General features: G+C 46.4%; 1 protein-coding gene across 2 annotated transcripts in view; it reads right to left on the bottom strand.

Annotated features, from left to right (window-relative positions):
• The window catches only part of VPS53 (VPS53 subunit of GARP complex), a 64,978-nt gene that overhangs the window by 17,226 nt on the left and 20,520 nt on the right, over positions 1–27,232 (bottom strand). Inside the window, exons 8-17 of one of the 2 annotated variants that reach the window (XM_087717076.1) lie at positions 26,544–26,622; positions 25,158–25,304; positions 22,598–22,740; positions 20,627–20,771; positions 17,872–17,973; positions 15,047–15,141; positions 13,804–14,046; positions 10,087–10,237; positions 7,735–7,817; positions 5,545–5,623 (exon numbers count right to left, since the gene is read on the bottom strand). In XM_087717076.1, coding sequence (XP_087573202.1) covers positions 5,545–5,623; positions 7,735–7,817; positions 10,087–10,237; positions 13,804–14,046; positions 15,047–15,141; positions 17,872–17,973; positions 20,627–20,771; positions 22,598–22,740; positions 25,158–25,304; positions 26,544–26,622 — 1,267 coding nt within the window. The remainder of the gene's footprint in view (positions 1–5,544; positions 5,624–7,734; positions 7,818–10,086; positions 10,238–13,803; positions 14,047–15,046; positions 15,142–17,871; positions 17,974–20,626; positions 20,772–22,597; positions 22,741–25,157; positions 25,305–26,543; positions 26,623–27,232) is intronic. The other variant, XM_087717077.1, reaches the window with a different exon arrangement.

Genomic DNA, 27,232 nt, shown 5'->3' with positions numbered 1-27,232 from the left:
ACAATCCCTGGTATGCCCAAATATGGGAGGAAATCACACTTCCATTCTCTGTCCTTCGTCTCGTCACAAGAGACCATCCAGACAGAAACCCAATATTTTTTACTGTTGCCTTAAGACAGAGAATGGAAGTGTGATTTCCTCCCATATTTGGGCATACCAGGGGTTGTGACTTTAAATATATACCTTTCACCCTGGCCTGGCTGATAAGGAGTCGAGCCCTGTAGCTCAATGGTTAACACATCTGCCTAAGAGGCAATAGAGCATAGATTCGATTCCCAGTAAGGGTATGGCTAGCTGATGAGAGCTAAATAGCTTGAAATAGATCTATACTAGTCTCCCTTTATTTATTTATGAGCACAAATATAACAAAAAAATAAATGTACGTACATTTCTTTTTTAAAAAAAAAAACCACCCTCCTTTCTAAAAAATATTCTGCACTTGTGCAAAAACTGGTGGGCGGTAAGGAAATTTTTCCATCAAGAAAGATCCATTAGTGGACGGTAGGTAGAAAAAGGTTGACTACCACTGTACTAGACCAAACTGCCTCGCTTTACCGTCATTCTCGTCACCCCTTTCAGTGTCTCAAACGCTCAACCCCCACAAAAACACTCCTGATCTGATATCCTCTTCAAAAGGCTAATTTTGAAGCCAACAGAAGCGTCTGAAAATATTTCCTGTTTATATAAACTAGGTATCTCCTTCTCTTTAATCGCAGCAATCAGTTTTCCCATCTCGGCAATGCTCCCAGTTTTGAAAGTTAGCTACTTTTTCTTAATTTTTTTCCTTCTTTTCTTAAGACACTCCCCTTCTGTTTCTTTGGCAGAGAAGAGGGGGGGGGGTATCAAAGCAGCCCCTTCTTCCTTTGCAAATGCAGATAAGGTAAAGGTTCTCATCCCGCCTTAGGCATGACAGCCCGTTGAGTGACTATGGGCCAATCGCTAGGAGTCGATGAGTTCTAGTCCCGCCTTAGGCAGCCAGTTGAGTGACTTTGGGCCAATCAATAGGAATCGGTGAGTTCTAGTCCTGCCTTAGGCAGCCAGTTGAGTGACTTTGGGCCAATCAATAGGAGTCGGTGAGTTCTAGTCCCGCCTTAGGCATGACAGCTGAGTGACTTTGGGCCAATCAATAGGAATCGGTGAGTTCTAGTCCCGCCTTAGCCATGACAGCCAGTTGAATGACTTTGGGCCAATCAATAGGAGTCGGTGAGTTCTAGTCCCACCTTAGGCAGCCAGTTGAATGACTTTGGGCCAATCAATAGGAGTCGGTGAGTTCTAGTCCCGCCTTAGGCATGACAGCTGAGTGACTTTGGGCCAATCAATAGGAATCGGTGAGTTCTAGTCCCGCCTTAGCCATGACAGCCAGTTGAATGACTTTGGGCCAATCAATAGGAGTCGGTGAGTTCTAGTCCCACCTTAGGCAGCCAGTTGAATGACTTTGGGCCAATCAATAGGAGTCGGTGAGTTCTAGTCCCGCCTTAGGCATGACAGCTGAGTGACTTTGGGCCAATCAATAGGAGTCGGTGAGTTCTAGTCCTGCCTTAGCCATGACAGCCAGTTGAATGACTTTGGGCCAATCAATAGGAGTCGGTGAGTTCTAGTCCCGCCTTAGGCAGCCAGTTGAGTGACTTTGGGCCAATCAATAGGAGTCGGTGAGTTCTAGTCCCGCCTTAGGCATGACAGCTGAGTGACTTTGGGCCAATCAATAGGAGTCGGTGAGTTCTAGTCCTGCCTTAGCCATGACAGCCAGTTGAATGACTTTGGGCCAATCAATAGGAGTCGGTGAGTTCTAGTCCCGCCTTAGGCAGCCAGTTGAGTGACTTTGGGCCAATCAATAGGAGTCGGTGAGTTCTAGTCCCACCTTAGGCATGACAGCCAGTTGAATGACTTTGGACCAATCAATAGGAGTTGGTGAGTTCTAGTCCCACCTTAGGCATGACAGCCAGTTGAGTGACTTTGGGCCAATCGACAGGAGTCGGTGAGTTCTAGTCCCGCCTTAGGCATGACAGCCAGTTGAATGACTTTGGGCCAATCACTAGGATTCGGTGAGTTCTAGCCCCGCCTTAGGCATGACAGCCAGTTGAGTGACTTTGGGCCAATGACTAGGAGTTGGTGAGTTTTAATCCCGCCTTGAGTTATTTGTTAAATAAAGACGGGATACAAATAAATAAATAAATAAATATTTGCCAGTGTTTTATAAATAATCAGAGTAGATTATTTGATGATAGAGCTGACATAGTTGGCAAAATCGAGCGCGCTAATTAAAGAGAACAGGTGTGTTGCCATCTGGAAATGCCTTCTGAATTTAGTACTTGAAACTGGGGGGAAAAAAGGAAACTTTGATTTTAGATTTTGAGGACCACAATAATTTTGTTGTTATAGAAATGGCTTGGGACCTTTAGCAATGCAAAGCTAAAGATTGAGGTTGTAACTTATTTTTGTATTTTATTGTCTCGGTGAAAAGTTGGAAGTCTCCCAACTTTTTCCTATTTTATTACCATCTATGTCATGTTATAATTATATTATCATTGTATTGCATTATTATATATCACATTATTACATTACATTACATTTTTATTTATTAGATTTATGTGCTGCCAATCTCATCTGGAGATTTTCCCTTTTTCTGCACTTTTTTCCTTCCTTTTTAAGCTTTCTTCTTTAGCTTTCTCTATTTTTTTTCTCCTGTTGGTTAGTTCTCTATTTTTGTTTCCATCTGTACAGGGCGGGGCATAACCTTTTCCTAGGGGGTCACAGCAAGATCGACAGCAGTTTACAACTTCCGCGACACCTCATTTTAAAGCCCATAAAAAACTGAATTGAATGAGCTATTAAATGTTAAATTTGCTTTAACAATGTCTTGGTGGTTGGTGAGGCTGTCTTTCTTCATGACAAAGCTCCTTGCATGCGTGCAAATGCGACTCAGCAATTGTTAAAGGAAAACAATGTCGAATTTTGGGGCAATGACGTCTGGCCGGGAAATTCGCCAGATCTCAATCCAGCAGAGAACATTGGGGCCATAATTAAGGATGAAGTGGAAGCTCTGATGATTCAGGAGCAAGGTCAAAATCGATATTCGGTTGAAACTTTGAGAATGAATTTGGAAACTGTGTTGAAAAATCTGGAAAATCGAACGGAACTGTTTGAAGATTTGTTGTGTTCTTATCCACCTCGTCTGAATGCTGTTCGAAGGGCTAATGGTGGTCATACTGACTATTAAATCGTGTCAATAAACTCAGTTTTTGATGGGCTTTCGAATGGTGTATGAATTATTTGTGTTGTTATTACAAGTGTTGCTGTGACCCCCTAGGAAAAGGTTATGCCCCGCCCTGTATTTTGTCCTATGATCAACTTATAAAATGCTTTTAAAAGAAAAAAAAGGAACTAAATTCAAAAGTAAAATTTTACAAACCCGGGCTAAATTCACTCAAGACCTTCTGAATTTCTCCCCTTCCTTTTTGCAGAGAACTTCGTGTTCAGACACACAAATATCATTTTTTTTTTTAAACTTTCAGGCGCAGATAAAATTCCCTGGGGGGTGGGGGGAGAATGAGCATCAATCTAGCAAATGTTACGCCCTTTTTAAAATTGTGCTTTCGTGGGTTTGAACGTAACAATCATCCTCTTTTTTCAAAGACACCCCCCCCCCCCCGCAGCTCCAAACCCCAATTCTCAAGTTTCAAGTTGTCAGCAACTGTGACAGCCTTCCGGGAGCACAGAAGGGAAGGGTTTGAAACAAGAAAAGAACTGAGCATTTCTGCCCCACACCCAGGCCCCCTTTACTTACATTACATTTTCACATTAAAATAGTCCCCTAAATGATAAGCGCAGAGAAAGTACTTCCAAAATAATAAATACGTCCTAAGACAGTGATGGCGAACTTATGGCACAGAGAGCTCTCTCGACAGCTGTTCTTCTGGTTTCCGGCATGCAGATGTGCGCCGGTCAGCTGGTGCCGGAAAATGGCACAAAATATGCCCCCCAAACAGGCCGTTTTGGGGGGGGGCGTTTTCAGACTGTTTTTAGGCCGTTTTTTTCACGCCGAAGATGGCTTGAAAAAGGCCAAAAAACAGGCATACACACACTGGCCAGTTGGTTCGGGTTTTTGGCGCTTTGGTGCGTGCGAACACCAGCTGTTCGGCGCTCATACGTGTGCTGGAAACCCGACGGACAGGATGTCCGGGGCGCACATACCAGCTGTTCTTCTGGTTTCCGGCACGCAAATGTGCGCTGGTCAGATGGTCTTTGCCGGTGCCAGAGTGCCGGAAAACGGCCTGAAAAATAACCCCCAAAAGGCCGTTTTTCAGGCTGTTTTTAAAGAGTTTTTCAGGGCCAAAAAACAGACCTGGGCACACTGGCCAGTGGGCTTCTGGTTTCTGGTGCTTCGACATGCATGAACACCAGCTGTCCGACGCTCATGCGTATGATGGAAACCTGAAGGCCAGCCGGGCGGGGTGCAGCTGTTCTTTAGATTTCCGGCACTCCGGCGTGCGTGCAGGCACATTCCAGTGTGGGTGCTCGGTGCCGGAAAGGTTCACCGTCACTGTTCAAAGCATGAAAAAGCCAACCCAGTTCTAGGCTGCATAAACAGAGGGAGAGAATCAAGATCACATAAGGAATACTAAGGTTGCAGGCTGAACCGAAGTAGGCCTCAAGCCTGAACCAAACTAGGGTTTCATGATATTAAGCTTTAACTGTTCGTATAGAAATTGCAAAGCTTGCTTTTAGGATATAGTGTGGTTAGACACGAGTTATTAGCCAGCGAGAAAGGAAGTCTGCGCATGAAATATGCTGAAGCGAAGGATCTGTTTTAGCCCATCTGCTTGCTTGGCCGTTAAGTTGTTTAGTGGACATATATTGTTAGTTCCTCGAAATACGAGCTATGCATGTCCGTTGGCTGACCCATTTATTATGATATCTTGTAGACATAATATTGCTGTAACTCAAGGGCAACTCTTGAGGGGTGTTTCCAAAACTAACAGATGGCTTGGGCTGGAAGCGATAAACTATATAAGGAAGTTCTTGAATGTCACTCGGGGTTCAGGCCATTTTTTTCTTTGCTTTGAACCTGCGCAAATAAACTTTTCCTTCTCTAAAGAGCTGGCTTGTGTGTCATTTCCTACAACAATACGGCATTCAGTTTTGGTTGCCACGATGTAGAAAAGATGCAGAGACTCTAAAAAGAGTGCAGAGAAGAGCAAGAAAGAGGATTAGGGGACTGGAGACTAAAACATATGAAGAACGGTTGCAAGAATTGGATATGTCTAGTTGCCTCCAGAAGTTGTGAATGCCCCAACACTGGAAGTCTTTGAGAAGATGTTGGATAGCCATTTGTCTGAAACGGTATAGGGTTTCCTGCCTAGGCAGGGGGTTGGACTAGAAGACCTCCAAGGTCCCTTCCAACTCTGCTATTGTATTGTAAGAAGCAGCAGGCAAAGGTCAGGGGTACAGAATTGGTTAAATTTCTGCAGAGAGCATGGAGGGGGTTGGCTAAAGACACCCCCCTCCCTTCCCCAAATCCTTCTGAAATTCCTTAAAAGATTTTACTTTGCTCATGGCGGTGAGGGCTGGGTCACAAGCGCCGTCCAAATCCTGTACCAGAAGCTGGATGCTGCTGGAAATCACTCTGAAACGGAGGGGGGGAAAAAGGCATCAGTTTTAGTTTTAGCACCGGATCAACCATGACACGGTAAACAATACCTTTGTTAAGGTGCCCCCAATTCAGACAAACCCTCAAAGGCAACAGCCCAATCAAGGAACCACCAAGGAGGAAAACAGGCTCCCACCAACAATGACAGGACAAGCCGCAACAGAAGTTTATGAACAGAGAGGAAATCCTGCACCCTTCTAGCACTGATGATATTACCTAGTTGGGTCATGAAATGTCTATAAGACAGACAGACAAGCCGGGAGAGCACCTAGGGCCCCACAATCCTCCCCCTCCTCCTTCTCTTCCTCCTGCCTTGTGGATAACTGGGAGTTCTAGTCCTGCCATGGCCATGAAAGCCAGCTGGGAGACTTTGAGCCAGTCACCAGGAGACTGTGAGTTCTAGTCCAGCTTTAGACATGAAAGCCAGCTGGGAGACTTTGAGCCAATCACTAGGAGACTGTGAGTTCTAGTTCAGCTTTAGACATGAAAGCCAGCTGGGTGACTTTGAGCCAATCACTAGGAGACTATGAGTTCTAGTCCAGCTTTAGACATGAAAGCGAGCTGGGAGACTTTGTGCCAATCACTAGGAGGTGGTGAGTTCTAGTTCCACCTTAGGCATGAAAGCCAGCTGGGAGACTTTGAGCCAGTCACCAGGAGACTGTGAGTTCTAGTCCAGCTTTAGACATGAAAGCGAGCTGGGGGACTTTGAGCCAATCACCAGGAGACTGTGAGTTCTAGTCCAGCTTTAGACATGAAAGCGAGCTGGGAGACTTTGAGCCAATCACTAGGAGGTGGTGAGTTCTAGTTCCACCTTAGGCATGAAAGCCAGCTGGGTGACTTTGAGCCAATCACCAGGAGACTGTGAGTTCTAGTCCTGCCATAAGCATGAAAGCCCACTGGAGGACTTTGAGCCTGTCACCAGGTGACGGTGAGTTCCAGTTAAACTTTAGGCATGAAAGCCAGTTGGGAGACTTTGAGCCAATCACCAGGAGATGGTGAGTTCTAGTACCATCTCAGGCATGAAAGCCAGTTGGGAGAGTTTGAGCCAATCACCAGGAGACGGAGAGTTCTAGTACCATCTCAGGCATGAAAGCCAGTTGGGAGAGTTTGAGCCAATCACCAGGAGACGGTGAGTTCTAGTACCATCTCAGGCATGAAAGCCAGTTGGGAGAGTTTGAGCCAATCACCAGGAGACGGAGAGTTCTAGTACCATCTCAGGCATGAAAGCCAGTTGGGAGACTTTGAGCCAATCACCAGGAGACGGTGAGTTCTAGTACCATCTCAGGCATGAAAGCCAGTTGGGAGAGTTTGAGCCAGTCACCAGGAGACGGTGAGTTCTAGTACCATCTCAGGCATGAAGGCCAGTTGGGGGAGTTTGAGCCAATCACCAGGAGATGGAGAGTTCTAGTACCATCTCAAGCATGAAAGCCAGTTGGGAGACTCTGAGCCAATCACCAGGAGACGGTGAGTTCTAGTACCATCTCAGGCATGAAGGCCAGTTGGGGGAGTTTGAGCCAATCACCAGGAGACGGAGAGTTCTAGTACCATCTCAGGCATGAAAGCCAGTTGGGGGAGTTTGAGCCAGTCACCAGGAGACGGTGAGTTCTAGTACCATCTCAGGCATGAAAGCCAGTTGGGGGAGTTTGAGCCAGTCACCAGGAGACGGTGAGTTCTAGTACCATCTCAGGCATGAAGGCCAGTTGGGGGAGTTTGAGCCAATCACCAGGAGATGGAGAGTTCTAGTACCATCTCAAGCATGAAAGCCAGTTGGGAGACTCTGAGCCAATTACCAGGAGACGGTGAGTTCTAGTACCATCGCAGGCATGAAAGCCAGTTGGGAGACTCTGAGCCAATCACCCGGAGACGGTGAGTTCCAGTTCAGCTTTAGGCCTGAAAGCCAGCTGGGTGACTTTGGGCCCATGTCACTTTCCTTCAGCTCAACCCACCTCGCAAGATTGTTGTGGGGAAAACAGGGGGAGGAAGGAGTATTAAGTCTGTTTGGCACCTTGAAGGTGTTTATAAACCACCATACGGCATAGGAATCAAACTAATAAATTGACTAAAATGTTCTGCCTTTGGGGACTTACGTGCTGAAGGTATCCATCTCTCCCATCAGGGAGATCCTTCCAACCAAGCTGTCGTCCACCTTCTCCTTGAGTTTTTCTTCAAGCTTTTGAGGAAGAGAGAAGGAATTATTCCAGAACGCCAGTCCCTAAACACTGATGACGTTACCCAGTTGGGTTATGAAATGTCCACAAGAAAATAGTCAAGCTCAGAGGAGCCACAAGGATTTCACAGTCCTCCTCCTCTCAACAACACCCCTCCTCCTCTCTTCTAGCACTGATGATGTGGCCTAGTTGGTGTCAGGGTTCCGACAGGTGCCCTAATTAAATCATGAGCCTCTAGCCAAACTTCAAAAGAAATCCAGTTATTTATTATAGTTATTTATTGGAAAGCTAAGGCTCACAATGAAGAAAGGCTTGCCACAAAAGTAAAAAAAAATAACAAAAACAAATCTTCTTCCAACATGTTAAAAACAAGAAAAAAAGTTATTTAATATATTGAATGGTACCCATGAAAGGAAGATTAGAAATCCTTTTGGATTATATATAAAAGTTAATAAAAAAGAATTAAGTTAGATACAGTTAAGTTTTGATTATTAGGGGTAAAAATTTATGATACAGGATATAGTCAAATAAAGGAGGGATAATGATAACAACGTATAGATATGTATGGGTACAACGTAAGGAAACTGGATGTAAATTGTAAACAGTGATTTGGAAAGGAGCATTAGAAAAGTCTGTTATTAAATATTATGGATGTTTAGCTAGAATAGGACATAAGGATTCAGTGTTATTGGAGGATTTTAGAAATATTAAATGAAACGCCAGTATGTGGTTATGCATTAAATTTCGGCATATTTTATGATGAAGGACGTTTAAATAATTATAGTCAAACATAAATGGAGGTACAAGGGTAACAGGTATAAATATTTGAGTTAAAATACTTGAGTTATTATGAATTATGCTTGATGACTATGGAAGAGATGAACGGAAGCCTTTTGTAACCAACTGATACACTTTCTACAGTATGTAAAGAAGGAAGATTTTATGTGTTGTGTGTGCTTTGAAAAAAATAAATAAATAAATTTTTTAAAAAAAGAATGCAGCCAAGCTCAGAGAGCCTCAAGGAGCTCACGGTCCACCTACTCCTACTCCACAAACCCCACTCCCTCCTAGCACTGATGATCTTACCTAGTTGGATCATGAAACATCTGCCAAGAAAACTACCACAAAGCCATTAAGTGAATCTAGCTTCACCCGTTGACTTCGCTTGCCAGAAACCAGCTGGGGAGGTCAAAAGACACATGACACCGGGATGCTACAACCGTCGTAAATACCTATTGGCCGCCAAGCACCTGATTCATGATTACGCGACAGCAGGGACACTACAAGTGGAAGGACTAGTCATAATAAGCCTTTTTTCGCCACCAACAATGTTGGAATTTTGAATGAATGAAGGACCATCACTTGGGGACTCCCTGTATCATTAGCCAGAAAATAGCAGAAAGGCAAATGCAGTCCTTGACTTGTGACAGTTCTCTTAGGGGCTGTTCAAAACGACGCTGAAAAAAAAGTCTCTTATGACCGTTTTTCACAGTTGCGACCTTTGTTAGCACCGCCACGATCAGGTGATCAAAATTGGTTCCACCACAAATCCGCGCTTGACTAAACTGCGTCCGACTAAACCGCGTAGCTGACGTCATCAACAGGGCGACAACAGCGCGGAGAGAGAAGCACGCTGTAAACCCTAAACCTAAAATTAACCCCTAAACCTAACCCTAACCCCCCTAAACCTAATCCTAAACCTAACCCTAAACCTAACCCTTAACGTAACCCTAAACCTAACCCTTAACCTAACCCTAACCCTTAACCTAACCCTTAACCTAACCCTAAACCTAATCCTAACCCTTAACGTAACCCTTAACCTAATCCTAACCCTTAACGTAACCCTAACCCTAAACCTAATCCTAACCCTTAACGTAACCCTAAACCTAACCCTTAACCTAACCCTAAACCTAACCCTTAACCTAACCCTAAACCTAACCCTTACCTTAAGTTGAATTGGCTTGCTTTCAAAGCGCTATTTAAAGCGCCCTTCTTTCTCCGCGCTGGCTGTTGTCGCCCTGTTGATGATGTCAGCGATGCGGTTTAATCGGGCGCGGCTTAGTCGAGCGCGGTTTTGACGGGTCACGATCAAAATTCAGGCGCTTGGCGACTGGTTCATACTTATGACCGTTGCCGTGCCCCGAGGTCAGGTGATCTCCGTTTGCGACCTTCTGACGAGGTAGTACCACCCTTTCCCCGCCCAGAGTCAGAACGGGCACGTTGCAAAGCCCCCCGGGATCCGTCACGGAGGACGGCCGAGGTGCCCCTTACCTGTTGGGTGGTCGCCAAACAATATTCAGCCGTGCTCAGAATGCTACAGATCAGGCAGAGCTCTTCCAAGGTGAATTTGGCCACCTCTGAACCGTCCTTCTCTTTCAGTAAACTGGTAATGGTCAGGCCACCGCCGCCGGTGTTCGTTGTCCTGTTGCGGTCGCAAACGAGAAGAATAATAATTTATCCAACTTGCATGCCGCACGATTCCCGATTGCGCTGGATGTCAGGGTTCCAAGGTTTGCACCCGTTAGCAACAGAACTCTGAGGCAGGTGAATTCCAAAAAGAATAGTTGTATTGGATACTAGCCGATAACCCGGCGTTGCCCCGGTATTTATTTATAGGGGGGAAATGTCCAGACCAAACGTAATTTCTAACGTTGGGTTTTCCCCCTTACCAGAGGGAGCTCCCTGGTGGAGTACTGTGAAGCCGTCATCATGGCAACTCCACCGGGCTGTACACAGGCGTGGGTTCCTGCCAGTTCTAAGCTCTTCTATAGAAGAGGTTCCACAAATCTACCGTGCCGTTTAGAACCGGTTCCAGCTCCCTCCGCCCGCCCATCCTCACATCATCAAGATGAAGAGCGAGAGGAGGAATTCTGGGAGTTGAAGTCCGCAAGTCTTAAAGCTATCAAGTTTGAACACCCCATGGGGTTTTTTTCCCTAAAGGGTTAGGGGTGCGAGGGTCTTGTAACTTGACAGCTTTAAGACTTGCGTGCTTCAAATGCCAGAGTTCCTGAGCCAACATGACCGGAGGAGGGATTCTGGGAGTTGAAGTCCACAAGTCTTAAAGCTGTCAAGTTTGAACACCCCATGGGTTTTTTTCCCTAAAGGGTTAGGGGTGCGAGGGTCTTGTAACTTGACAGCTTTAAGACTTGCGTGCTTCAAATGCCAGAGTTTCCGAGGCCAACATTTTGGTTGCTAAGCAAGAGTGTTTCACCAGATTTTACAAATTGGCCACGCCTACCCAGTCACATGATTACCAAGTCACTCCCACTCGGTCACATGGATGGCAAGCCACTCCCACCTGGTCACATGGCCAGCGAGCCACTCCCACAAAGCAGGCCACACCTATAGAAGAGGTTCTAAAAAATGTGAAACCCACCACTGGCTGTACAGTAGAAGCCATTTTACGGCAGTACAGTAGATGCAGTTTTAAGGAACAACAGGCTGTATCTTAACGGAACACACAGCTCAAACAGTGTTATTTTTTTCCAGAGAGTAAGTAATCTGTGTACCAAGTTTGGTTGAAATTGCTCAAGGTGTTCCAGAGTTATGGTGGAACATACACGCATACACAGTCATTATATAGCTATAGAGATATATAGCAGTATATATATATATATATATATATGATCCCTCCCATATTTGGGCATACCAGGTTCTTTGACAAAACATCTGTCTGTCTGTCTGTCTGTCTGTCTGTCTGTCTGTCTGTCTATCTATCTATCTATCATCTATCTCATATTGGCACCGATCTGGTGAAAACCAACTTTGAAGGTGGCCGCGGTTTTCACCTAATTAAAAGTTTTCCCCCTTTCCAAGCCATCAGTCACATGGTCCAATCAAGGTGCCATCCGGTTGCCTGGTAACTTCGCTCCTCCCATCTGTGGAAATGTCCTTGGTTCCCAGGAGAAAGTATTTTGTTTTGGCTACAAAACCCCAGCTATCTCTATTCCCCCCGCCCTCCCTATTCCTCAGCTCCAGTGTGGCAACACTGAAGCTTCAAAACGGCTTCCGTCAGGTCAGCTTCAAGGGGGACACTGGATGAAAGTCACAATATCAAAAACATTGCAGGTGGTTTGTTCTCAAATTACGATCTTACGAACACCTAATACTCACAGTGCTGTCTAATGGCCATTTGTAGTTACCCAGGTACTGCGGCTTTAGTGATATTATTTATCCTTATTATCGTCTTTATTCCTCCTTTTATTGTTATTTATTATTATATTATTCTGTCGCTTTATGTGAACACTGAGAGATTTTGTACCGGGCACAAATTCCTTGTGTGTCTAATTAAGGGAAGGTAAAAGTAAAAATTCCCCTCGCACATATGTGCTAGTCGTTCCTGACTCTAGGGGGCGGTGCTCATTCTCAGTTTCAAAGCCGAAGAGCCAGCGCTGTCCGAAGACGTCTCCGTGGTCCTGTGGCTGGCATGACTCAACGCCGAAGGCGCACAGAACGCTGTTATCTTATCACCAAAGGTGGCCCCTATTTTTCTACTGGCATTTTTTACATGCTTTCAAACTGCTAGGTTGGCAGAAGTCGAACCGCCGAACTGCCGACCTTTCTGATTGACAAGCTCAGCGTCTCTAGTCACTGAACCACCGCACTGAACCACCGCATCCCGCTCGGGAGTCTAACCGCCGAACTGCCGACCTTTCTGATTGACAAGCTCAGAGTCTCTAGTCACTGAACCACCGCACTGAAACACCGCATCCCGCTCGGGAGTCGAACCGCCGAACTGCCGACCTTTCTGATTGACAAGCTCAGCGTCTCTAGTCACTGAACCACCGCACTGAACCACCGCATCCCGCTCGGGAGTCGAACCGCCGAACTGCCGACCTTTCTGATTGACAAGCTCAGAGTCTCTAGTCACTGAACCACCGCACTGAACCACCGCATCCCGCTCGGGAGTCGAACCGCCGAACTGCCGACCTTTCTGATTGACAAGCTCAGCGTCTCTAGTCACTGAACCACCGCACTGAACCACCGCATCCCGCTCGGGAGTCGAACCGCCGAACTGCCGACCTTTCTGATTGACAAGCTCAGCGTCTCTAGTCACTGAACCACCGCACTGAACCACCGCATCCCGCTCGGGAGTCGAACCGCCGAACTGCCGACCTTTCTGATTGACAAGCTCAGCGTCTCTAGTCACTGAGCCACCGCATCCCTGTGTATGTCTAATAAAACTGGGCCAAATAAAGAGCAAATAGTCCTCAATCTACAACCACAACCGAGCCCAAAATTTCTGTTGCTAAGTGAGAAATTTTTGAAGTGAATTTTGCCCCATTTTACAATATTTCTTGCCATGGTTGCTAAGTGAATCTCTGCGGTTGTTAAGTTAGGAACAAGGTTGTTAAGTGAATCTGGCTTCTCCATTTCACTTTGCTTGTCAGAAGGTCGCAAACGGGGTTGTAAGTCAAGGACTATTTGATTCAATACAATACAATAGCAGAGTTGGAAGGGACCTTGGAGGTCTTCTAGTCCAACCCCTTGCCTAGGCAGGAAACCCTATACTGTTCCAGACAAATGGCTATCCAGCATCTTCTTAAAGACTTCCAGTGTTGGGGCATTCACAACTTCTGGAGGCAACTTCTGTTCCACTGATTCATTCTATTTTGTTATTGTTAGTATATTTTCTATCTTCTATTCCATATTTATTCTATGCTTCTATTCTTATTCTATTTAATTATTCTATTCTATTCTATTTTCTATTCTATTCTATTCTATTCTATACAATAGCAGAGTTGGAAGGGACCTTGGAGGTCTTCTAGTCCAACCCCCTGCCTAGGCAGGAAACCCTATACCGTTTCAGACAAATTCTTGTCCAACATCTTCTTAAAGACTTCCAGTGTTGGGACATTCATAACTTCTGGAGGCAACTTCTGTTCCACCGATTAATTGTTCTCACTGTCAGGAAATGTCTCCTTGTTTCTAGATTGCTTCTCTCCTTGATTAGTTGCTTCATTCAATTCGATTCAATTCAAAACTCACTTGGGTAAATTTCCGGAGAGAATCTTCCAGGCGTATTCCCGCAGATATTTCTGGAAGATGGTGGTGAGGGCGATCATAGGCTCCCCGGTGCTAAGCTGGGAGCATTGGACCATGCACTTCTTGTAATAGACGAAGAGGTCGGCGCAGCTGGGCAGGACGGCTCCGCCCTCATCCACGTTCGGCTTGGGGGGTCCCTGGGCTTTGAAGTCCCCCACGAAGCGGTCGATCAGCTCTCCGAGGTTCCTGATGACCCACCAAAGCAGAAACACAATTTGTTTAAGAAATATACAATATATGTGTTGGGGTTCCAAATAGCATCCAAAAGTAAATTAGAATCCGAGACAAAGAATGGCTCAAGGTTCCAATTGATGAAGAGAGCCATGTTGGCACATCTGGGAAAACCCCAAATTCTGAAAGCTTCCCAGTTTCCCCCACCCAGTTGAAAGCTCAAGATCTTGCCCCCACTCCCACAAGCCCATCCCATGGTCTAATCTCCCACTGCCATGCTGGCAGCTTCCACCCCTCCAGTTCCGGTCAGGCGCAGAGGTTCAGAGACAAAGGATGACCTTGGCTTTCTAGAAAGAATGTTGTTATGGCTACCTATCATCTAACTCCCACCATAGCAAATGCATAGTAGTATAATAAAAAGTATGGTAGGCCCAGTGGTGGGATTCAAATAATTTACCAACCAGTTTTCTGCCCTAATGACCAGCTGGGTAGGCGGGGCTCGGTGGTCATGTGATCATGTGGGCGTGGCCAAGTCAATGTCACTCAGGTCGATGGGCACTTCGCCTTAGTTGTTACAATGGTAATAAGGGTTAACTGGAGAGGCAGTTTCTGTAAGCAGGGCAATAAAGATTAGGCTAGAAACAACACTAGAATGTTTCCTTCCTGCCTTCCTTACAGGATTAGCCCTGTAAAGTGGGGAAAAAAACAAAAGGAGATTTGTTCCAACAACCGGTTCTCCGAACTGCTTAGAAAGTTACCAACCGCTTCTCCCGAATAGGTGCGAACTGGCTGAATCCCACCACTGGGTAGTGCCAAGAACCACAAGAAAAATTGCCTCCATGCCTGAGAATATGATTAGGAGAAAAATCCCACCCCTCTTCCCATTTGCCTATTAATCTCTCTTTATCCTTTTTATTTTTGTTAACTGTTTATGTTTTACTGCCTAGTGTTTTTTTTTAATGTTCTGATTATTTTAAATTGTGCTTCTATAAAGTTGCAAATAATTGCCACTTACCTGTCCTGAGATTCGATGTAGACGTAGAGATGGGGCTCAAAGCACTTAGAAATAATTCCATGGAACGGATTACTTGGAATTTTTGGCTTTTGTGGCTAAGGAAAATAAAAGATAAAGAGATTAAAACCCAGCGTAGATTCTGAGGAGAATAGCAATAGCAATAGCAGTTAGACTTATATACCGCTTCATAGGGCTTTCAGCCCTCTCTAAGCGGTTTATAGAGTCAGCATATTGCCCCCAACAACAATCCGGGTCCTCATTTCACCCACCTCGGAATGATGGAAGGCTGAGTCAACCCTGAGCCGGTGAGATTTGAACAGCCGAACTGCAGAACTGCAGTCAGCTGAAGTAGCCTGCAGTGCTGCACTCTAACCACTGCGCCACCTCGGAGAAGAAGCCCTAGACTTACAATTGCTCACTTAATGACCATTTGAAGATACTAGAGAAGTGATTTATGACCATTTTTCACACTTACAACCGTTGGAGCCTCCCCTTGGTTGCCTGATCAAAATTCAGATGCTTGACAACTGATTCATATTTATGACGGTTGCAGTGTCCCGACTGGGGTCATGTGATCCCTTTGGCAACCTCCTGGCAAGCAAAGTCGATGGGAGGGGGAGCCAGATTCACTTAACAACTGTGGCGAGAAAAGTCGTAAAACGGGACAAAATTCACTTAACAAATTTCTCACTTAGCAACATAACATAAATTCTGGGGTCCATTGTGGTCACACGTTGAGGACCACCTTTATCTTGCTTTTCATTTTATTAGTTCCCTGGGCTAATAATTTATATAAAACTGGGTATAATTTATTCTGTAATCTCATCATGAGTGAGTGTCTGGCTAAGAGTTGGTGCCTACTGTTTTTGAGTAACTCAGTGCATTTTAATGAAATACGAAGGCAACTCCACTGCACTGTAGAGTAGAAGCCATTTTAAGGCACAACAGGTTGTATCTTAACAGAACACACACACACACACATACACATCAAGGGGTGTTAGGGGAATCATATCCCCACAGTATTTGTTTCCAGAGAGTAAGTCATCTGTGTAGTAAGTTTGGTAGAAATCGCTCGAGGCATTTCAGAGTTATACTGGAAAACTCACAGACACACACACACACGCACACACAGCCATTTTTAGAGGAGGAGGAGGAGGAGAAGGAGGAGGAAAGGAAGGAAGGAAGGAAGGAAGGAAGGAAGGAAGGAAAGAAGGAAGGAAGGAAGGAAGGGAGATAGTTTATTTATACTTTTTTCTTATACATTCATAATTACTTTGGGAACAGTGTATTGTCTGGGTCAATTTACTTATACATAATAATATTTTTCTCTAATATACACAGGTGCTTAGGAAACAATCCATTTACTTACATCTGGATCCATTTACTTAGACAAAATTTTTCAATTTCTAATTTCTACCACTACTGATAAAACAATTCCCATGTTAAAAAGTATTCTGTACCTTCTTTATCCTTTATCTTTAATGGCAACCTATCCATTTCTCCCCCTTCTAGTATTTTTGTTTTAATTCCACTCTATTCTGTAGGTATTTCCCCCTTTTTTACAGGGCTGCCCAAGTACAATTCTTCCATTGTGAAGACATGCAATATCAACATGCAGTCTCTCGTCGCTCGGTGGGAGTAATGATCACGCAACCACGGAGATGCTGTGAGGGTCGTAAGTGCGAGGACCGGCTGTCCCGTTTTTCCCAGCGCCGTTGTAACTTCGAACGGTCGCTAAACGAACAGGTAGAAGTCGAGGAGTGTATACGCACTGAAGGTGCTTATAACCGGCGGCTAAACAAATGGTTATAAGTCGAGGGAGAACTGAAGGTAATTTTCAAGATGCTCATTATAAGTGGTCGCGAAAGGAACGGTTATAAGCAGAGGACTACCTGAAAACAATATTCAAGGGGCTTATATCCTGCACTAAGGAAATTGCAGAAAGAAAGACAGCAGCCCAGAAATGGCTAACCTTTTTGTCGTCGCCCGCACCAGTGGTGGGTTTCAAATCCCGTTCCAACCGTACTGGCGGTGTCCTCAGGGACACGCACAGCATGCATCTTAGCACCTCCACGATGCTCCAGCTACTCCGTAGAGCGTTTACACAGGCGCTGTATGCGCCTTGCGCGTGCACGGCAGCGCAGAAGCTTTAAAACACTGATAAGGCGCTCGGGCGGAGCACCGTACCAGAACGGTATCCGGTGCTCTGGGCTGGCTCCGGTACGCCCGTACCGGGGCGTACCGCCTGCAACCCACCACTGGCCCGCACCCATGATGCAATTCGCACACGACATGCCCTGTATCCCTGCGCATGCACTCGTGACCCTCCTGTATTCCCCTCCCTCGCACATCCCACATGACCCCCTGTGCTCCCCAGGTACATGTGCACGCAACACCCCTCCCCCCCAGCCCCGTTTTGGGCCTAGTGCCTCCATGCAGCCTCCTGGGAGCGAAAATGGGCCGCGGGGGGGTGGGGGTGCATCACACACCCCGTGCTTCCCCCCGCCCCTCATGAGCGCATGACCCTCCCTTGCCCCCACACATCTCCCATATGCATTACGCCCCCCTGCACATGCGTGGCGGAGTTGAGCTGGGACAACGGCTTGCGTGCCCACAGAGAGAGCCCATGCAGGCCATTGGTTCCCCATCATGGCTGTAGCCGAAAAGGAGAAGAAGAAACCCCCAGCGTCCTCCACCAAGGGTCTCCAGCACAGCACAGGGAATGATGGGGATTGTAGTCCAAAGGCATAACAATGTCGGGACGAGAGAAGGGGAAAGGGCCACCCGTTTGTGAGGGAGAAACCTCAGAAACGAAGATAATTGACCTTGTCAATGTCGATCTTTTCTGGTGGGGTTTCATCCTCATCCGTCGGGGATTCTTCTTCGAGAAAAGGATTGGTGGAGACCGGCGGAGGATCCGGCTTTTTCTGTCGGAAAAAAGATGGGGAGATTTGAAGGAAAAGGGGTTCACTTTAAGAAGGAGCCAGTTGTGCGCGGCAGCAGCCAAAAACGCGAATACAGTCTTTGGTTGTATAAAAAGAGGCACAGAATCAAAATCAGGCGAAGTGTTAGCACCGCTTTGTAAAGCCTTAGGAAGGCCACACCTGGGATACTGCATCCAGTTTTGGTCCCCCCTTTGCAAAAAAAGATGTTGAGACTTTGGACAAATGCAAAGAACTTGAGCGACTAAGATGATTAAAGGCCTGGAGAGTCAAACATATGAAGAACGGTTGCAGGAACTGGGTATGCCTAGTTTAATGAAAAGAAGGACTAGGGGAGGCATGACAGCAGTATTCCAATATCTCAGGGGTTGCCCCAAAGAAGTGGGGTGGGGGGAGCAATTTATTTCCCAAAGCATCAGACGGCAGGACAAGAAACAATGGGTGGAAACTAATCAAAGAGAGAAACAACCTGGAATTGTGGAGAAACCAACAGTGAGAAAATAAATCAGCGGAGCAGCTTGCCACCAGAAGTTGTGGGAGCTTCCATCACTGGAGGTTTTTAAGAAGAGACTAGACCACCACTTGTCTGAAATTGTGTAGTCTCTCCTGCTTGAGTAGGGGGTTGGACTAGAAGACCTCCAAGGTCCCTTCCAACTCTGTTATTGTATAGAATAGAATAGAATAATTAAATAGAATAAGAATATTCTGATCCGGGTTCCTCTTGGGCAAGAAATTCAGGTAATCCCAAGTATAAGAACGAGTTCCGTTCCCGATGTCTGTCCTTAACTTGAACTTGTGCATAAACTGGCCTAGTTGTTAGGTTTCCAAACAGCATCCAAAATTAAATCAAAGTCCGAGGCAAAGTATTGCTCAAAGTTCCAATTGATTAAGAGAGCCACATTGGCACATCTGGGGAAACCTGAATCTGAAAGCTTCCCGGTTTCCCCCACCCAGTTGAAAGTTCAAGATCTTGCCCCCACACCCACAAGCTCATCCCATGGTCCAATCTCCCACTGCCATTCTGGCAGTTCCACCCATCCAATTCCGGTCAGGTGCAGAAGTGCAAAGACAAAGGATGATCTTGGCTTTCTAGAAAGAATGTTGTTATGGCTACATAGCATCTAACTCCGTACAATCCCCCCCTCCCATTTTCCCACAATTTTCAAAGTCGTAACTTTGAAACAGGGTCATAAGTAACCTGTTTTCCCCCAAAATAAGACCCAACTGGAAAATAATCCCGACCATGATTTTTGAGGATGCTCGTAATATACCTTATTTTTCAGAGTATACAACGTACCTTTTTCCCCCACTAAAAGAGGGTGAAAATTTGTGTGCGTCTTATACACTGAATGTAGCCCCACCCACCCACCATCCCCCACCCTTTGGCCTCTGCCTCCCAGCAATTTACCTCCTTGGAGCAAACAGGGAAAATGGGGCTTGCGGAGGCTGCAATAGGCTATGGCAATCCCTGCAGCCTGAAACAGCTGATGATCGGGAGGCTTCCTTAAACTGAAAGTGAAACTGGCTGTTTGCTCCAGGAGGCAAATTGCTGGGAGGCAGAGTCAGATTTTGTTTTTCTTCTGCTAATCAGGCTGTTTGCTGTTTGCTGCAAGGAGGTAAGTCAATAACTATAAATGCCTGTAGAATGTTCAAATTATTAGACTTACTTTTTAAAGACTGCTTTCTTATTGTTCTAGACAGCTTAACAAAATGAAGAAGCTTTTTAAAATAAATGCTTGATCTGAAGAGGCCCAGTGCTATTGTATCTCCTTTTAAATAGCAGAGAATAACTCTACTTCCAGAAAGCCACATCACTTTTAACAGCATCTGCACAAGTATAGTCTGAAATGCAACACTACAAACAGTGTATATTGTCTGTACTGTTTGCTGTTTGTTGCAAGGAGGCAAATTGCTGGGAGGTAGAAGCAGATTTTCCCCCTTGTTTTCCTCCCCAAAAGCTAGGTGCGTCTTATACTTCGGAGCGTCTTATACTCTGAAAAATAAGGTAAGTAAGCCCTACCCCCAAAATAAGCCCCAGCTAAAATCATCAGCCAGACAGATGCAATTAGTACCGTATTTTCCCCAAAATAAGACCTAACCAGAAAATAAGCCCTAATGCGTCTTTTGGAGGAAAAATTAATATTAAGACCCAGTCTTATTTTCGGGAAAACACGGTAACTTGGGGGGGGGGGTTATGACAACTTGCCACAGCCAACTCACCACAGAAGACAATCGAATAAAGAGTGGGAAAGAATGATTAAAGAAGGGATGCCAAGGGAGAGGCAGACTGAAATGTGAAGGGCACAAATTAAAATACTTTTTCAATCGTTTCAAATATTTAAACTGAATTGCTGGATTGTCCCGCGTGCAAGGGGGCTGCGTTGAGTTGTCATGGGGAGTTTGGCGGCTCCGAGTTGTTGCACTCTGAACTTTTGCCGGCTCTGTTGCAATTCCGACCAGATGTCAAGATGGACCGGGGGAGTGAGAACAAAATCTTTCTTTTTCCCGCAGGCCCGTTTGGCTCTGGGACGAGAGGGCACAAACTGGTAAACGGAATGGTCAAGATATGCAGGGATCCCCCTCTCTAGCCGCAGGGGCGGGGGGGAACCTAATAAAAAACATGGGGGTCCTTTTTTACCGTCACCGTTGCCTCTGAAAGCGTAGAGCCCGAGAAGCGTTTGGCCAGCAGCGCTTCAAAGTTGGTAGTCCGCTGGATTGCAAAAAGAAGCAGCTTGACTTCGATCTCTCTCGCCCGGGTGCGCATGATTTTCCCCAGCTCAGTCCTGCAAGGAGAAAGAGGCAAAATCTCTCACGCCAGTACAGGTAGTTCTTATGTCAGGTCTGCAGCCATCTTTTCTTTTGGATCTTTGGCCTGCCACACTTTCTATTATTCTGCTATGCATTTTCTATTATGGGAAAATGGAAGGTGGGGATTGTATGGAGTTAGATGATAGGTAGCCATAACAACATTCTTTCTCGAAAGCCAAGGTCATCCTTCGTCTTTGCACCTCTGCACCTGACCGGAACGGGATGGGTGAAACTGCCACCATGGCAGTGGGAGATTGGACCATGCAATGGACTGGTGGGTGTGGGGGAAAGATCTTGACCTTTCAACTAGAGGGGGAAAACCAGGAAGCTTTCAGATTCGGGTTTTTCCAGATGTGCCAACATAACTCTCTTAATAAATTGGAACTTTGAGCAATACTTTGCCTTGGACTCTGATTTATTAAGGGATTAAGGTGTCCTACCCCCACAGTATTTGTTTCCAGAGAGTCAGTCATCTGTGAACAAGGTTTGGTTGAAATTGCTCAAGGCATTCCAGAGTTATGCTGGAAAACACACACACACACAGAGCCATTTTAGATAGATAAATGGATGGATGGATGGATGGATGGATGGATGGATGGATAGGGAGGGAGGTGAGATAGATAGATGGATGGATAAACGAATGGATAGATATAGATAGATGGATGGATGGATGGATGGATGGATGGATGGAGAGAGGGAGGGAGGGAGGTGGGATAGATAGATGGATGGATAAATGAATGAATGAATGAATGGATAGATAGATAGATAGATAGATAGGGATAGATAGATGGATGGATAAATGAATGAATGAATGAATGGATAGATAGATAGATAGATAGATAGATAGATAGATAGATAGATAGATAGATAGATAGATAGATAGGGATGAATGGATGGATGGATGGAGGTGGGATAGATAGATGGATGGATAAACGAATGGATAGATAGATATAGATGGATGGATGGATGGATGGAGAGAGGGAGGGAGGGAGGTGGGATAGATAGATGGATGGATAAATGAATGAATGGATGGATAGATAGATAGATAGATAGATAGATAGATAGGGATGGAGGGATGGAGGTGGGATAGATAGATGGATGGATAAATGAATGAATGAATAGATAGATAGATAGATAGATAGATAGGGATGGATGGATGGATGGATGGAGGGATGGAGGGATGGAGGGATGGAGGTGGGATAGATAGATGGATGGATAAATGAATGGATAGATAGATATAGATAGATGGATGGATGGATGGATGGAGAGAGGGAGGGATGGAGGTGGGATAGATAGATGGATGGATTAATGAATGGATAGAGAGAGAGGGGGGAGGGAGGTTGGATGGATGAATAGAGATAGATAGATAGATAGATAGATAGATAGATAGATAGATAGATAGATAGATAGATAGAAAGATAGATAGGGAGGGGGGATAGATGGATGAATGAATGAATGAATGAATGAATGAATGAATGAATGAATGAATAGATAGAGAGAGAGAGAGAGGGAAAGAGGGAGGTGGGATGGAATAGATGGATGGATGGATGGATGGAAGAATGGAAGGATGGATGGACAGATAGAAACACACACACACACACACACAAATAACCTTTTGGGCTTAGCTTGTACTATTCAGCCTTTAAAACGGAATTCGGAACCATTACATTCAGCTTTTAAAATTAAAATTTTAAATTAAGTGGTATTTGCACTTTTAATGGGGTGGGTGAAAAGGACCCCAGAAGAAACATTCTTAGAAGCAAGGGGGGGGGGGGAAACCCCCAGTGTTTTAGAGTCCCACCTTGTAATGTGACAGAAATCCACTGCGATACATTCCGTCATGCACCATTCCCCCGGGAACATCCGGCTGTATTTCTCCTCATAGTCTACCAGCTGACGTTTGATCCAGGCGTAACGACGGTCAATCTTGTCCAGCCAAGCCACCTGAGGGAGAACACAAGAGAGTTCGGCCATGTATGGCTGGCTGGGGAATTCTGGGAGTTGAAGTCCACAAGTTTTTAAAAGTTGCCATGTTTCGACACCTCTGGTCTATTTGAGCAGAAACTTGGGAGGTTTAATACGCTTCCCACCTCCCTTTGAATTGATGGGAACTAGGGATGTGTTAGCAATAGCAGTTCGACTTATATACCTCTTCATAGGGCTTTCAGCCCTCTCTAAGCGGTTTACAGAGTCAGCATATCGCCCCCACAGTCTGGGTCCTCATTTTACCCATCTCGGAAGGATGGAAGGCTGAGTCAACCTTGAGCCGGTGAGATTAGAACCGCTGAACTGCAGATAACAGTCAGCTGTAGTGGCCTTCAGTACTGCACCCTAACCACTGTGCCACCTCGGCTCTTAATGTGTTGTGACATATCAGCCCAGGATCCAGATTTCTCTTATGTGAACATTGTATTAGTTGCAATTTTCCCTCCTCTTCCTTAAGGTTATTCTTTCTGCCATTACACTATAGCAGTGATAGCTCACCTTGTTGTCTCCAAATACTAAAAGCCCAGGTGTGCCCGTGCAAGAGTGCACACCCACACCCATAATGCAATGTGGGCACGGCCTCCCCCTGCGTGACCTGCTCATGCGTGTGTAACCCCTCCACATGCATCCCGCCCCCCGCGCATGTGTGCATGACCCTCCATGCACGCATGGGTGACCTCCCCGCGCTCCCCCAGCACATGCACTCCGCCCCCCCTCCCTTACCCATTTTTTAGTACAGGCGGCTTTCCAGGCCCAAAATGGGGCACTGGTGGGGCCTCTCGCACTCCCCCCATGCCTTGTTTTGGGACTGGAAGGCCTCCCACACCAACCTGGAAGCCAAAACGTGGCTCGCAGGCGCTGCGCGAGGCCCATTGGTGGGTTGCAGGCAGTACGCCCCAGTACAGGCGTACCGGAGGCTGCCCGGAGCACCGTTCCGGTACGGTGCTCCGGAGGGACCACCCACCGCCCTCCTTTACTTTAAACCCTTCAGCGCTTCAGCTGGAGCGTCGCGGAGGCGTCCCTGGATGGTAAGAAGCATGTGCGGGCCCATACCGGTTGCAACGGGATCCGGAACCCACCACTGGCGAGGCCCCAAAATGCAATGTGAGGTTCCCCCCGCGCATGCACCCTGGCACCCCACAGGCGCAGCAGAGACCCGAAGACCAGCTGGCTGGCGGGAGGCGCCTGCGCATACACGGTGAGCCTGGGCTGCGGCGACGTGTGCCCCCTGTGGCGTGCGTGCCATAGGTTCACCATCCCAGCCCTATCCGTAGTCCACAACTCACAACCAACACCTGAGCCCCAAATTTCTATCGCTAAACGAGACATTGATCAAGTGAACTTTGCCCCCATCCTGCAACCTTTCCTCCACAGCGGTTAAGTGAGTCGCACCGTTATTAAGTGAATCTGGCTTCCCTATGGAAGGGTTGCTTGTCAGAAGGTCGCAAAAGGGGATCGCGGGACGCTGCAACCGTAATAAATGTGAGTAAAATTAAAATTGAAATTTAATAAATTTGTATGCCGCCAAATCGCGTAGGACTCTGGGTGGCTTACAGAGACAAAATAAAAAAGTTAAAAATCAGGAATAAAAAGATAGTTTTTTAAAAATAACACACCATCCATTCTGTCTAGATCAGTGTTTCTCAACCTTGGCCACTTGAAGATGTCCGGACTTCAACTCCCAGAATTCCCCAGCCAGCATTCGCTGGCTGGGGAATTCTGGGAGTTGAAGTCCGGACATCTTCAAGTGGCCAAGGTTGGGAAACACTGGTCTAGATGGGGCTGGACATTGTTCAGCAGCCCCAGGCCTGTCGGAACAGCCAGGTTTTAGTGGCTTTTCGGAAGGCCGAGAGAGTGGAAAGGGTCCGGATCTCTACGGGAAGATCGTTCCACAGGGCTGGAGCAGCTACAGAGAAGGCCCTCCCCCGAGGGGCCGCCAGCCGGCATTGTCCGTCCGACGGTACCCAGAGGAGGCCCAACCTGTGAGATCTTATTGGTCCGTTGGGAGGGATGTGGCAGGAGGCGGTCTCTCAGGTAGCCAGGTCCTAAGCCATGTAGGGCTTTAAAAGTAATGACTAGCACCTTGAAGCGCGTTCGGAGACCAATAGGGAGCCAGTGCAGCTCGCGGAGGATGGGTGTAACATGGGTGTATCTAGGTACACCCGATATCGCTCGCGCGGCTGCATTGAAAGAGTAAGCTTTCAAGCGCCTGAATTTTGATCATGTGATGATGGGGATCGCCGCATGGTCGTAAGCATGAAAAATGGCCGTTAAGTCCCTTTTTTCATGCTGTTGGCACTACAAACAGTCACTTAAGGAGGGGTTGTAAACTAAGCACTACTGTAATTCCGAAAGTTTTGATTCTTTCCACTCACGTCCTGGTTTTCCTGGAAAAGCACCAGATATTCCACCAGCTGCTGCTTGATAAACTTCTTGATGATTTCCTGCTTGATCCGGGGATCTAAGATGTTGGCGACCAAGCAGGCGTCGCGGAGAACATTGCTGGGACCAGCCGATCTCTGCTGAGAACGGAGAAAACCCAGAGGATTAAGCTGGCCAGGTCTTTTTGCTGCCACCCGAGTTCGAATCCTGCCTTCAGCATGAAAGCTAGCCGAGCGACTTTGGGCCAGTCGCCAGGAGACGGTGAGTTCTAGTCCCGCCTTAGCCCAGCTGGGAGACTTTAAGCCAATCGCCAGGAGACGGTGAGTTCTAGTCCCGCCTTAGCCCAGCTGGGAGACTTTAAGCCAATCGCCAGGAGACGGTGAGTTCTAGTTCTGCCTTAGCCCAGCTGGGAGACTTTAAGCCAATCGCCAGGAGACGGTGAGTTCTAGTCCCGCCTTAGCCCAGCTGGGAGACTTTAAGCCAATCACAAGGAGACGGTGAGTTCTAGTTCCGCCTTAGCCATGAAAGCCAGCTGGGAGACTTTGGGCCAATCGCCAGGAGACGGTGAGTTCTAGTTCTGCCTTAGCCCAGCTGGGAGACTTTAAGCCAATCACCAGGAGACGGTGAGTCCTAGTTCCGCCTTAGCCATGAAAGCCAGCTGGGAGACTTTGGGCCAATCGCCAGGAGACGGTGAGTTCTAGTCCTGCCTTAGGCATGAAAGTTCAGCTGACTTTGGAAAAAAAACACCGGGAGACTTGTGAATTCTAGTCCTGCCTTAGGTATGAAAGTGACAGAGTGACTTTGGGCCGAACACCAGGAGATGGGTGAGTTCTAGTCTTGCCTTAGGCTTTACAAAAGCCATCTGGGCTGATTTCGGGTAAAAACACTAGGAGATGGCGAGTTCTAGTTCTCCCTTAGGGAAAGAAAGCTGGCTGGGTGATTTTGGGCCAATCGTCAGGAGATGCTCAGTTCTAGTCCCACCTTAGGCATAAAGGCTTCCTGGAAGACTTTGGGCCAATCACCAGGAGACGGTGAGTTCTAGTACCCTCTCAGGCATGAGAGCCAGAAATAAATGGGTGGGATAAAAATCTGGTAAATCAAATTCGTTCTGCTTGGTGATCCTGGCAGGCCTCCTTTCCACTGGAGAATCTACTGTTATGTTTCTTAACCTCAGTCACTTTAAAATGGGTGGGCTTCAACTCCCAGAATTCTGGGAGTTGAAGTCCACCAGTCTTTAAAGTTGCCAATTTGGAGAGCCCTTGTCATTCATTAAACCTTGAAGTGCCTCAAACGTCCTTGCAAGCGGCTTCTGGCCGTTAAGCAATACTTTTGCAAACGGAAAAGATCAAGGTTTGTTTTAAAAAAATAAAAATAAACACCTTTGTTCCTTGGGAAGGAAAGGCCTCTTCGAAATCAGCCAGGATCTGTTGTCCCAGCTCGTTCTGGGCTGCCTTCACCCTGTCAAGGAAAGAACATGGAAACTCCTGTCATCCTTCGGCTGCAGAAGAAACCATGGGGATGGCCCTCAGCCAAAAGACGGTGCTTGACAAGCCAGGAATCCTGGCTAAAAGAATACCAGAGCCCTGTTTGGAAACTGGGAGTTAAAGACAGTCCTCGACTTACGACCACAATGGAGCCCAAAATGTCTGTGGCTAAGCAAGACAGTGGTGAAATGAGTTTTGCCCTATTTTTACGACCTTTCTTGCCACCGTTGTTAAGCGAATCGCCACATTTGTGAAGTTAATAACGTGGTTGTGAAGAGAATCTGGCTTCTCCATTGATTTTGCTGATCAGAAGGTCGTAAAAAGGGGAATCCCACGACCCTGGGACACTGCAACTGTCATAAATGTGAGTCAGTTGGCAAGCGTCTGCATTTTGATCACATGATCACGGAGATGTGACGACAGTCATAAGTGTGAACAATGGTCATTAAGTCACATTTTTCAGTGCTGTGGTTACTTTGAACAGTCACTAAATGAACTGTTATAAGTCAAGGACTACCTGAAGTACCATTTATGCCAAATTTTACATTAAACCCCAAATTAGTTAGAATCATATGGTTGAAAGA

Source organism: Thamnophis sirtalis, unplaced genomic scaffold (assembly GCF_051295495.1).
Source record: "Thamnophis sirtalis isolate CommonGarterSnake01/CBP01778 unplaced genomic scaffold, rThaSir2_p1.2 scaffold_6, whole genome shotgun sequence".
NCBI classification, from domain to species: Eukaryota; Metazoa; Chordata; class Lepidosauria; order Squamata; family Natricidae; genus Thamnophis; species Thamnophis sirtalis.
Note: the sequence above shows the minus strand (reverse complement) of the source record. Positions and strands in the feature narration are given on the sequence as shown.